The following is a 14,130-nucleotide window of genomic DNA, read 5'->3' as shown; positions in this document are numbered from 1 at the left end:
CCTCTCTCAGGACCAATCCTACAACGGTTATAGGATGAACACTGTGACAGGTTGGTACATAGTTATATTGTTTTGTGTTAAAAATAGAGGCTGAGCAGAGAAATCCAGTATGGTGTTAATTGAGTTCACAGAACGACATATGAGGTGGCTGTACCTGTGAGACGTTGCATATTGCAAAGGCTGATATCGCTCTATTGGAGTTCACAAATGCTATTGTGGGGATAGAAAAACTTTTATGATTTCCAGATAGCAGCAGCAGCACTAGAAAGCGAACACAATGAAGTAGAAGTTGAACAGACCGTATTGGCGAGAAGCTTCTCTTCTGCGGTGTAAACGAGCATTCGGTCAAAGTTGGAGGCTGCATTTAAACACAGCACCAGGATCCAGTAACAAAAGAATATGACAGCCTTTTTTAATTTTGCATTTTGCAAAGAATCCTTCATGAAATTATCAGACCGTCTATTCTCGGATGGAGGAGGTCTTTCTTCTCCACTCCATTGGAAACCCTTTCTGAAGGTTAGAATAAATAAGTTGGAGGCTAACTAGTTAACTCGCTAGCATGCTATGCTGCCATGGCCGTCTCTTGTGTCCCTGCCGTGATCTCGTAGCCCGAGCATTACATTTCAGCACTGTGTTGTAATCAAAGAAAAATAGGAGTGTAAAGGTGACTATAGGGGTGTTATATCATGTCTACATGGCTCTAATAATGGTAAAAAAAAAAAAAAATTAAAATAAATAGGTTTTCGATGCTCTACTTTGCGGAAATTCACTTATCCAATTAACTGTGATACACGAGGGCGAATGAAGTTGCTAAGTCCAGCCCCTGTGGCTCAGCAGAACTGATTAGCTTGATGGCAGCCATGTTTTTCAACCAATTTTGCTCAAATTGTACACATATGCTTTCCAGTCCCCTAAAGGTGTGCGCCAAATTTGAGCTGGGTCTTTTTGTAGAGCCCATATCGTGAGCTGTGTGTGAAATTTAGAGTCAGTCTTTGGGGATTAATAACAGCGGCAACATGTGGTGCATTTGTCAGACAAATGATAGCACAAAGCACACAGTCGGGGTGCATGTTTAGACAAATTGTCACCCTTTTGTATGCAGCGGTTCAGGAGTAGAAGTGTGACACCGTAGGGTGCCCTCATTTGTTTCACGACCGTCCTTCTGGCTCCCCACTGATGTTGCCTAATAACAGACGTTTGTAGCGTGCTTTTATGAAATACTTCACCATTAAAGTTTTTTTGAGGTTGCTTTAAAAAAAAAAATCAGAAATGTGACATAAATGGATGTCATCGGAGCATATTGCTAAGCCGTTTTAGCTCTTATTCACCTGATCTTCCAGGTTACCGCTAATAATGCGACGTTGATAAAAGGAAATGCATTTACATTAATGTAGGATTTTTTTTTTTTTTTACCAACAAACTAGTCACATTTACCAAAACTGCTTCCGTTGCACGAACTAATTCCTCACCGTGCTCATTGTCACGCAATGTGACGCAATGAAGCAAACTTCTTCTTGCCATTGTTTCCCTGCCCATGTACTGGATCACGCAAGACTGAAAACACGCCATAATTACTGTGCAACATTTACCCGCCTAACCCATTCCCAGTTGCATTTTCCCGGTCCCATCCTTGTCCTCGTAATGAATCGGTTTCCGTGGTTACCGTTGCCTAGCAACAAGCCAGTCAAATGCTCCTAATCCTGCACTGTTGACAGTGAGCTGTGACTAGGGAAAGAAGGGAGGATGAGAAGGAAGGAAAAAGGGGAGAGGAGGACAAGGGAGGGGACTGCACAACAAACAGCATTGCTGTTAGTGCGTACGTACATAGATGTACTATATGTGCATGTATGCATGTGTTGCACACCGGTGCACCTTTGCGGAGGGGGATGTGGAGCCGGATTATGGATGCACGATGCAGGGTTTAAATGAAATTGCTGATGCTGAACAATTGTAGCAAATAGCGTGCGATGTGAACGACCAGCACAGACCTAACAACGTTATAAACGCTATGAAATATTAACCAAACAGCAGAATGTGGTATCAGCCCTGTCCTCTATAGTCTCAATTATAATGCAATCAATCTACCGCATGTGTTGTCGCAGTTGCTGTTTTTTTTTAGCTGGTACAAAATGACAAGATGATGAAAAGGACATGTTCCCAAAAGCAGTAAATAACAGACCCTCCCTTTTCACCGACGCAAAATGATCTCTGACTATTGTCAGACCAATGAATACAGTTTGACGACAAGTTACTGGAGTATCATGTAAGCCAGGGGGGTCCAAAAGGCCACATAATGAAAAACGAAAGGATGCAAGAATCTCTTTAATATTTTGTAATGTGTGATATGCTAAGAAGTGATATATTTCAAGAAAAAACTGCATCGCAGCTTTGTGATATAGGTGAATATAGATTATTAATATCAAATTTGGTTTTTGCATTCCCCCCCATTTTAGCTGGGGTTTTTTTTCAAATATTTCAACTTTCTTCTTAAATAATCTTTGTAAAATTTTGTTTCGAAACATTACTTTATTCCCATAATATTATTTTTCCCCAATCTAATTTTCCAGAAATTACAGTTTTATTTTGTTTTGTTTGTTTCTCATAACATTATGACTTTTTTTTTTATAATACTTCTTCTTTAATATTTCAACTCTATGCGACTAAAAGATTATTGACATTGATTTCCTTCATAATATTACAAGTTGATGGGTTTTTTTTTCCCCAATTAGAATACAACTTTTTTCTCTTAATATTTTGACTCTATTCTCATAAAATTACAGCAGTTTTTTTTTTTATTTCTGCTTTATTTTTTTTTATTTTCATACTATTTCAACTTTCTTGCAACTTTTCTTCTCGTAATTCTGACTTTATTCTCACAATATTTTCACTTTATAGTTTTTCCGCAACCTTATTTTCTAAAAATGACAACTTTATTTTGTTTTGTTTGTTTAATATTCCTTCTTTAATATTTCAGCTTTACGCTACTAAAAATAACATTATTTTTCTTCATATTATTACAATGTTAACTTTTTCTTGTTTTTATTTCTTCCTTATTTTGGTAAAATTACTGCAGATGTTTCCATATTTGCTGTTTTTTTTAGTTTTCTTGTTAAACTGCATTTTAGAATGTTCCGCGGGCCAATAAAAAAGCAGCCACGGGCCGCACTTTGGACACCCCTGGCCTAAATCTTTTAATAAATGGTCCCGAATGTTCTAGAATGTCCTTTAACTTGACAAGGCCAAGCTCTATGAACCTGTCATCATGACTGACTGCAGCTGATTTCTTTTTAGCGGCACAATATTATTAGTTTGACCACTCCCTAGTCTTGTTTTTAAAAACCAGCAAAGGTGTATAATCATTCCACGCTGGTATAAGAATGATTCAAATCAATCCTTAAGCGCCCCAAGTTAATCTGACTTTCACGCCAATGATGAGTGTATGTAAACTTGACCGCAACTGTTAGTGATGGCACTGTACAACGTTTTTGCACATTTCTCCTCCTCCATTGTTACTGTTAACTGTCCTCTTCTTTGTGAAAATGCCTGCTGGTATGAAGTCACTATATTTTAGCTGCTGCAGATATTGCCATCTGGCGTACACTCCCCGCTGAGAAAACACAAGCCAGATCATGCTTTAGTGTTCCAAATCATACCACGCTGAGCTGATCTGCTCTGCACTGCTTGGTGAAAATGTGACATTTGAGACCTGGTATCTCTGTTTTTCAGGTTTTACCAGTCTCCGTTGTACCTAAAACACATCACATCTTTATTGTTGCACCAATGGAAACCGAAAACAAACGCAATCAGATTTTACCACAAGCTTGAGTTATAGTTATTAGAGAGTTAAAGTGGAATTTAGATGATAAACACCACATAAACAAAAAAAAACAAACTACATTTCAAATGCGCCCTTTGTTTTTCCAGTCAACACACAGCAGCTGCGGCAGTGTAGCTGCCCACATTCACAAAGCCATTAGTAATTAACAGTCAGGGAAAGGGGAGTGGTGTGAATAATGTATTTTTCTGTAGAATGGGAAAAGATGGCGGCACAAAGGCAAAAATCTCATTGGAGTGTCAGAAGCATGGTGGGGTGTGTTGTTTGCCTCGCAGCGAGGAGCGTCATGGTTGACATCTCGACTCAGACCTCTCTGAGGAGAGTTTACATTCTGTTCTGATTGACACCGTCAGAGAGATGAGCCTCTAAATCAACAAATAATCTGTTCCAGAGTCAAATTGTCGCCGTCATAAAACATTTCAACTGTCCAACAACTGTAACAGGACACATCTAGCCTTGATGCTGGAATTTAAACAGCTTTTAGTCGACGCTTTAGACAGCTTTTAGTACTTTTAGTAAACGCTACTGAGAACACGCTGTTCTGTGTGTCTGTAGCTTTAATGCTAATAAGCTGTGTTTGTGCACACCTCCAACAATTTTCAAGTTTGCCGCTCATAAACAGGCTCGATGGAAACATATTACTGTTTACATATTAGGGGACCTTGAAAGTAACATTTCATTGAACACAGGAAGTGAACAAATTGTAAGTAATTGCTGTGTGCTCTGCTTCTTCCTTCTCCTTTTCGGACTACACATATATGTTGTTACATGTACTTCAGTGTATAAAAAATTCAAGGGCCCGCCCACAGGCTGTTAACTACTTACATGATACAACCGGCCTTTTACAACTCCCCGTTACTGATGTGTGATACCGCTGATGCGATACCAATACACCTAATGTGTCTGGTAAATTTACAAAAGTACTGTATTTCTAATTGTAGCGTAGTTCATAGCATAAATAATACAAGACATCAAAGTCAGATTTATTTATTTTTAACTTTTAAGTATATTGAGGTATTACAGTGTGTTTAAATGAATTATTAATTGTTAAGACCTAACTATAAAAACGAAAACTAATTCGCAATTCACACATGACTCCGCTTACAATCGGACGTTTCAACAGACTGAAACTTACTGACTGAGCAACGTGCCGCTGTGCATACACATTACGCACATTACGCACATTACGAAAGTTCCCACCAACCCCGTATCAATTTGACAAGATCTCAATAATTTACGATGTGCGATGCTCTTGTTAATGATATACATACATACACTCAACTGACTGAAGTATCAAAGTATTGATATTTTGAGTTGAGAATCGATCTTAGAGCATAAAGATCTGGTATCGTGGTATCGATATTTTAGAATGGATTCGCACATCACTACGCCTCGTATTTGCGTACATCATCAGAAAGCGAATTTTGCTGAGATTTCACTGATATACAGGACACAACTGCAGGCTCCGTGAACACAAATGTTAGACTAGTGGCAAACATAAACATGAACGCAACTCACCTTCGAAGTCTCACAGTATTCCCAATGCAGGAAAAAGAGAAATAAAGTTCAAATAAAGTTACAATGAGCAAGTAAATGTACTCCAGCAAAAAAGTCGATCCACATTAAGCTTTATATCCATAAAGACCACCTGATCCAAACTTGAAAAAATACTGTGTAAAATACTACATTTTTGTTGTATCATTGTCAAATGTGAACTGGGATTAGGAAGGACTAAAGCTATGGCCTCACAGTGTTTTCCAGTCCATACCACCAAACTAGTTATTTTGAAGACACATTAAAAAAACCAACAATATAGGTGTATCTAAAATAAATAAATAAAAAATCCTTCTTTTTCAGTAGTCGTCCCTTGCCACGTGGTGGTTTGAATTTCGCGGCTTCACTCTATAAATAAATTAATTAATGCTTTTTCATGTTGACTACAGCCTATTGTTAGTCAAAAATATGCATATGGTTTTCTTGGCCAAAACTGTGCATTCTCAAGCATAAAAATGGCCAAATGAACAAAAATAGAAATATAAGGCATTCAGCAGACGTGATATGTAGTATTCTCCTCAGGTCACTAGGTATCAGTGATGTTACATTGATGATACAATAGCCACTGCAGGAAGTACGCTGTCCAGAGAAAAACAACAAGGAACTCTCCCAATGCTAACGTGTGAGTCTATGTTATGTCTTATTTATGCTTAACATGCCTTATTTTCTGTTATTATGTCTACTATATTGGGTAACATGAATGTAAAGGTGACTATAGGGGTGTTATTTCATGTCTAAAGGGCTCTAACAATGTTAAAAAACGCATTTAGAAGGTCATAAACAGGTTTTAAATGCTCGAACTAGGAGAAGGAATCCTACTTTGCGAAAATTCACTCATCATGGTCAGATCTGGAACCAATTAACGGCAATAAACGAGGGGTTACTGTACAGTATATTCAAACTGATCTTCCTCAACGTCAGTTGCACTTAGACATCCATCCATCCATTTTCTATGCCGCAACTTAAAGCAGCACTTACTGTAGACATATTCCGCCCAAAACAAGGCCTCTTCTCCAAATAGTTCAAGGACAGATTCACATTTACTTTGGGTGTGACTTTTTTTAAGGCGATTTAGCCCCCCGCACCCCCCAAAAATCCCACAATACTAAGGGGTAAACCACTTTCCTGAAAATTGCAATCAAAATCTGTATTTGAGAAATTCAGGGTATTTTGTTAAGTACTGTTCTGATGTCAGAAGAGTGACTGACTCCCTGCAGAACAGAAGACAGCAGTCAATACATGTCCAACTTTGTTTAGTGTCCCATTCAGCATACGTTACAATGAATGGGGAGCTTTTGTTATGGAAAATGTGAGTGGAAGGGATTACGTATGCATGAAGAATGGACTGCTTTAATTCCTCCAAGTGTTAACAAAAGAGTTATTGTTTTTAATTTTGCTTTATAAAAGACGGCAATTACGGGGAAAATATAACCTTTAGGTTTCACTTTTTTATCTATCATGAATGACATTTTCCTGTTTAATTAATTATAAAGATGCAGCTTTATGACTAAGTAATCCTTTAAACCCGGCTGCTGTGAAAGCTCATTTGGGGTTGCAGCAAAAGGTTACATGCAACTTTGGATTGTCATAATGGCAGCCTTTTAATCATTATCCAAAAATAGCGCACTCACAACAGCAAACAATCAAGGTTTTACTTTTGAGTCTGCGTATTGTTTGTCCTGGATGGCACCGTGTGTTGTCTATGAAACATGGCCGCCATGTAACTGCTTCTACGGTATGATCAGGTTGAAATCCTTTCCCCTTGCCACAATCCCAGTATCTTTTTTTTTTTTCCAAGATGCTCGGATCTTGTGATTCGCTCAGAGCGTCGTGTAATCGCTGTAACCTTTTAAACAGCAGCCTTTCATCTGGAGAGGTCCCAGTCACAAGCTACTGGCCTGTCGCCACACGCCAGTCGCTGCAACGAGAGGCTCGACGCCGCCCTTTTTCTTTTTTTTCTTATGGCTGTATGTTGAACATCACATGAGTGCAAAAATGTATGGGAGCAAATGAATGTCAACAGTATATAGAGTACATGCATGCTTCGGAACCACAATCAAGATAATTTGCTGCCATGTGATTTCTGTTGAGTGGGTATCTTAAAACAGATCAACTGCATCCTAATACTGTACTACTGACATGGCTGCAGGACATCAGCTGTTCCCCTTTAGGTAAGTTCCTAAGTAATTTGCAGGGAGACAACATATGGGCCTTTAGGGCCAACACAACAATGCAGCAACAGTTTGAAGGGACATACAGCCTCGTAAATGTCACACAAATGACTAAAGCAGCTTTTACTCACTGACAAATTCCTCTTGTTATCATTCTACAATCGGCAAAACACGTTTCCCCCTAATTGCATGGAGTCATTCAGATGTACTGTTGTCGACCTGGAAAATGACACGTACTGTAGTTTGTACCCAAGTGGGCAAAAATGTGACTGGCACATGATAAATCCCAGTAAAAAAAATAAGAATAAATTCTGTTTGGTCAGATGATGATGATGATGATGCAGTCATCCGCAACAAGTGAATAATGGCATTGTGTCACATTTTTAGGGCTGCAGCCATCGAATATTTTAGCAATCGAGTATTCTACTGAAAATGTTCAATTAATCGAGTAGTCGAAATAAAAACTTTTTATAAATAAATTATAAATACACGAGAGAAAATCAAACATTTCACTCAATAATGAACGACCAATTGGTTTAAGTTTTTTTTTAGATAATCAACCATTTTATTTCTTAAATTCACATTGTGCATAGGAACAAACTGTATTTTCTTGGGTTGGATGGACGACATGCTGGCGCTTTTGCAGGTGAATTTATCCATCTCAGACTGTAAGTATTTACTGGAAAAGGAGAGAAATAATAATTACTATACTAAGACATTACTAAGACTAAATTGCATATTACCTTATGTTGATGGCTGTGCATTTATAAATCCTCAACTTTGACAGGCTGACTAGAAACAAGACAAATATTCTTTATGAGATATTGAATTTTTGCAGTGTTCAAAGTAAAATGAAGACACCTTCTGTAGTGGACTAAGTGAGTGAGACACGCACTTCCTTGTTCCATTACACACTATTGTCTGCTAGATATGAGGAGCTACTGATTAGTGAGTAATAAACTGCCACACATTCGACGGTAGTGATAATTAAGGGAAAGCTAGCCCTCCACACGGCTAAAGTACAGTACTAGTAAGGTACGTTAACCTTCATCTCACTGATTTGCGATATGTTGGTTTTACTTTGTCTTGGATCTTCTGCTCCATTCGGGAGGAGATGATGCAACATATAAGATGTGCTGTTGTGGTATGTAAGTGCCGCATTACAACGGATACACGTCACGGTGCTCACCTTTCTGTTTAGCCACATTTTGTTTTCCTGCTCTATTGTTGCCTTGTCGCGTTCTCTCGCCGCTTCAATCTTCCCGCGCCTTCAAACATCCGCTTCCTCCTTCGTCCTCTGCGTGGGTGACGTAAGTGCGTTGTTGACGTAAGCGATTCCTCTTTGAAACCCATAGACGGTGGCGCTAGCGCGAGCTAACGTCACTGATTAAAACAGCAGCAGATCAGACAACACTACGTGTGTCAAGACATGGGATTATTTTTTGCTTCACGCTTATCACATACATCAAATATCTTGACTTTAGCTACACTTATCCACTAATGGCTTATACGTTAATTACATTTTGTAATCGTCTGGAAAGGCAATGCAAGATGCTTCCTTGACAAACTGATCCTTTGCTCTACACATGAGGAAATAATGTGTGGGTGGTGACAGAAATGCTGGCAAAGCTTGTCTTATTGTGTTATTTGACATTAGGATGTGTTTAGCGCAACATTTTGAACAGCACTTAGCAACAAACAATAGTGTATTGGAAGTGTCTTGTCCAAATTCTGGCCTTGATGCCTTGACAGTTTTATTTTATGATGTGTAGCAAAGCCTTTTTTTTTTTTTTTTTTACAAAGCTGTCCTCCATGGTGGCCGTATACATGGGGCAATCTCACTAGGGGTGGGTCAGAGGTGATATCATGGCCATGAGGACGGAGGTTTTTCCTTAACTTAATGACGTCATGAAAACCTGCAACTTCAAGAATCGACCGTTTGAGCACCTCTTCTCTCAACAATCAAGGGTGTAATAGATTTTTCTCACGTTTTGTGCTAATAAACACGTTCTAAGGACACCTAGAATATCAGTAAAAAGCCAATATTGTATAATATGGGAGCTTTAAATAGTCATCTTTTGCATTCTTAAGTCACAAAGATGGCATATTTTATCAGTCAAGTAGGTTTTTATGACTGCTTTGAACTTACATGGTCCTGTTTAGCTGAGATTGTGCATTAGGTCGGATTAACGTGTGCGGCCTTAAATGAAAAAGCCTCATTGTCTGCTTTTCTTCCATTCTCCCGTCCTTCGTAGAGCCGGATGGCCGAGAGCTTGCGCCTCTTCGACTCCATCTGCAACAACAACTGGTTCACCAACACGTCGCTCATCCTTTTCCTCAACAAGAAGGACCTGCTGGCGGAGAAGATCAAGCGCATCCCGCTGACTGTGTGCTTCCCCGACTACAAGGGCCAGAACACCTACGAGGAGGCGGCCGTCTACGTGCAGCGGCAGTTCGAGGACCTCAACCGCAACAAGGAGACCAAGGAGATTTACTCGCACTTCACCTGTGCCACAGACACCAGCAACATCCAATTTGTGTTTGACGCCGTCACGGACGTGATCATCCAAAACAATCTCAAGTACATCGGGTTGTGCTAGGAGTTTGGACGGCGGGTGGGCGGTCGCGGCTTATCAGATTGATGTGAACAGAATGCAAGTTGTAGTAAAGCGGAAGGGAAGGCTGATGGAGGATTGAAATGCTTTAGCTGAGGCGACAGATGCAGTGAATATGAGTATGCAGAGACACCCAAACACACCCTTACGTTTGTTCACACACAGGATGTTTGGACGAAGAGACAAGCACTTGACAACAGTGGACATGTTGGACACTTTCCTCCACCTGCCTGCCAAACCTAAGACTACCAAGCAATTGCCAGGTGACTTTTTTTGGGTTCACTTTTGTTTTATTTGCCTGAGGACATTTAATGCTGCTTTACAGGAAATATTTTTTGGGGGAAAAATTTTTAAAAATGTGCTCTTGAAGGATTTTTTTCCACTGTAAGTGTGCGTTGACACTTGTGGTTCAGTACTCCGGTCCAGAGCTCAAATATAAAAAAAAAAAGATACATAGTGCTCACTTTGGTACAGTTTGCTGCGCACTCACCCTGGTATTTGTTTCATGGGACTAAAGGCTGCGTAGTAAAGAACATATGCATAAAGCAGTGGTTCTCAAATATTTTTCGTTATGAACTGAAATACTATTGAGAACTTGATCATTATTTATCTGCACAAACCACTGTATGGGTTGCTGGCACCAAAATACATAGACAAATAGATAAATAAACTGCAACAACTTCATTTTCAAGTTAAGTTCATGAACTCTATTTAACCCAAGAATGCTCAGAGGAAAAAGATTCACAAAAATGAAAAACGATTCACACACTGGTCTTTCCTAATTTCCTACCATAAACCCAAGGGCTATGTGTGCTTCGTTGTATGTCTTGGCCTTTTTATTCCAGTAATTGTTTGTTTTCCTTGCATCTGATGTCTCCTTCCTTTTTCTTTTCATTTCTGTCAGAAACTTCTCCATTGCTCACCCTCCGTCAGCTCTGCACACTAATGTTTCTGTGTACAGTCGTCCCTCACTACATCGTGGTTCAAACATCACTCCCTCACTCTATCGCGCTTTTTCAAAAACGAGTTAATTAATAAATGATCGCTGTTTCGTGGTAGCCCATTATCAGCCAAAAAATACTGAAAGACAAGTCATACCTGTATGTAGTATTCTGGTCTCTCGGCGCCAGTAATGACACACAACATTGATGAGACATGACATGACATGACCTTAACAATGCATGTAGTCAGCCATGCCATGTTCGACGTGACAGAGTGAAAAAAAGTTCTCCCATTCCATATGAAAGTGGCAAGTTCTTGGCTTCTTACTTTGTCCTTCTTTCCCACTGTTTGAAACCCTTACTTAAGTTTAGAACAAATAAAATGGAGGCTAATTACTTAGCTCGCTAGCATGCTCTTGTGTCCCTGCAGTGATCCCGTAGCAGCTGCGCATTAGCAATGTGGTGTAAACAAAGAATAAAAGGTGTGTAAAGATGGCTATTTATTAAAATTGAATCCTACAGAAATTCATAGAAAATCAATTTTCTGGGCCGCTTATCCAAATTAGGGTCGTGGGGGTATGCTGGAGCCTATCCCAGCTGACTTCGGGAGAGAGTCGGGGTACACCCTGGACTGGTCGCCAGCCAATCGCCGGGCACATATAGACAAACAATCATTCACGCAATTAACCTAACATGCATGGGGAGAACATGCAAACTCCACACAGAGATGCCCAACGGAGATTTGAACCCAGGTCTTCCCGATCTCCTGACTGTGTGGCCAACATGCTAACCACTCACCCACCGTGCGGCTCGGGTCTGTAACCAATTAACCTCGATAAACAAGAGATGATTGTACTTCTGGGTTGAACAGGCAGATTAGTTTGATTGCTTAGTTTAAGCACTGCTGCCACTTCACTGGAAACTTACAGATCATTCAAGCATAAATACCATACATGAAGGCAATGCATGAAGACACTAATACTGTTGCTGGCAAAACAGCTCATTAGCGGCCCCTCATCCTATGGGACGAGACATTAGGACATTGCAAACTTCTTCCTCTGTTTAGAGAAGAGGGCCATTGAACCTTGCCACCCAAGAAAGGAAGGCAATGACATCGCTACAGAACGACGACATCACAATTCTACCAGCTAACTAGAGAAGATGCACTGATCATCAACACCATGGATGACAAGGCAAAGCTGACTGCACTACTGGACGACAACACATAAGGTAGATGATAGAGGGATCCCACCAGTGGATAAAAGAAGAAGTTCATTGAATGTCTTCAGAAGCTAGCAGCTGGAATTGACCGACGCATGTTCTACTGCATGAACCCACGCCTTGCACTTACAGACTTCCAAAAATTCACAAGCTCCACTCTGGCCTATCATCAGAAGCATTAAATTCCCCCACCTTCAACATTACCAAATAGCTAGCCACCATTCTTGCATCACTGGTTGGTGGTACCCCACACCATATCGACGTCCAACACAATGACTATATAACAAGCACCTCTTGTAAAAGTCTGCTACACAACTCTTCACAACAGACTTCACCAACGAGGTCCTGAACCTGAGACATCATTCAATATCACCACCGCGGCCATTGATGTGGTCAGGGAACGACTGAAACAAGACTCCAGTCTACAGGACAGAACCGAACTCACTCCGAACCATCTACTCAGACACTGAACCCATCCGATGGCATTTTGGTTTGGGACTATTTGAGTTCTGTCAAGTATTACATTGCAAAAGCTGCCCAATCAAGTCCTTACTTTATGCATATGTTCTTTACTGCATAACCTTTGGTCCCATGACAAAAATCCCACCGTGAACGCTAAGATATGCGCACCAAAGTGCGTACTTTTTCGCATTTTAGATCCGGAATAGAGTAGCAAACCACAAGTATGAACGCAGCCTAAGAATGCTATGACAGTGAGGAGTCGCAAGAGGGGTTTCTTGAGGGGGGAATCACATAACGGTCGACATGATGTCAAAGGGTTTCTGCCTGAAAGAGGAAACTGCCACAGTTTTAAGTCGAACTTTTCTACGCACTATTTCAATTTGTCTCCACCTAACTTCTCTTAACACCGTTTCTTTTCCTCTCCTTTCTTTGGCTTTTTGTGCATTTAAGTCAACAAAAAAAAGAATATGTCTGTCAAACCTGACTTTTTTTTCCATAGCAGGTCACTGGCGTCCGTCATACCAGGAGTGTTACACTCGATAGTGTCAAAAAGTATTCTCTGCCGTAAGACAAAAACAGTGCCAAGATCAGTTTGTAAATAAAAACGGACAACTTTATGATTATTTTCGGTTTGGTTTTATGGGAGAAAAATATGTTACAACATGCATGTTTTTCGTTACTTTGGGATACTACTACTCTATTTTCCTTGGAATTCTGTTTCTCTTTTTCTTAGGTTTGAATAATATATTCCCACAAAATATATATTGAAGTCAATCACTGTGTACGATTGTACAGTTGTCAAGAGAGGATTCTATTGAAGAGTTTATCCATATAAATGATGATGAAAATATGATGATGGGAAGGTAAATCAAGGAGAGAGGAGAACAAGGACTGTGGAGAATGTGAAAAAAAAAGTTCAACGCAAAAGTTCAATCTTCCTTGCATTATCTAAGTGGAAATTGTCCAACAGTCAGTATCATGTGTAAATATACTGTACGGTGCATTCTTTGTCAAAACAAATAACAGTGGTTGAGTTGGGTGACAAAGAGAGAAAGAGTGAGTAAGAGAAGGAGGACAATTCTATTGCACTCCTCCTCTTACGCTTTCTTTTCACTTAAAGACGTGCAAACAACTCAGCTAAGGGCTTCACGCTTGACAGGATGTCCACTTCAAGAGGAAAAAAAAAAATCAATTAAACTTAAATGAAAAAGGACAACTATGAATAAAACAACTTATGCAAATTTTCACTGTGTTGCAAATGTGTTTTTTGGCAACAGAAACAGACGCTTGTTTTGTCCTCTGCTTTTTCGTAACTATGCAGCATCAAACGA

General features: G+C 39.8%; 1 protein-coding gene across 3 annotated transcripts in view; it reads left to right on the top strand.

Annotated features, from left to right (window-relative positions):
- Positions 1-14,043, top strand: part of gnaz (guanine nucleotide binding protein (G protein), alpha z polypeptide) — a 34,395-nt gene extending 20,352 nt beyond the window's left edge. For all 3 annotated transcript variants that reach the window (XM_054756333.1, XM_054756335.1, XM_054756334.1), the window contains one exon: positions 9,816-14,043. In XM_054756333.1, the coding sequence (XP_054612308.1) occupies positions 9,816-10,160 (345 nt within the window). In that variant the 3' untranslated portion in view covers positions 10,161-14,043. The remainder of the gene's footprint in view (positions 1-9,815) is intronic.
- Positions 14,044-14,130: the final 87 nt, after the last annotated feature.

The sequence above is a fragment of the Dunckerocampus dactyliophorus genome, chromosome 17 (assembly GCF_027744805.1).
Source record: "Dunckerocampus dactyliophorus isolate RoL2022-P2 chromosome 17, RoL_Ddac_1.1, whole genome shotgun sequence".
NCBI classification, from domain to species: Eukaryota; Metazoa; Chordata; class Actinopteri; order Syngnathiformes; family Syngnathidae; genus Dunckerocampus; species Dunckerocampus dactyliophorus.
The sequence above is the reverse complement of the archived record's forward strand: the minus strand, read 5'-3'. Positions and strand labels throughout refer to the sequence as shown.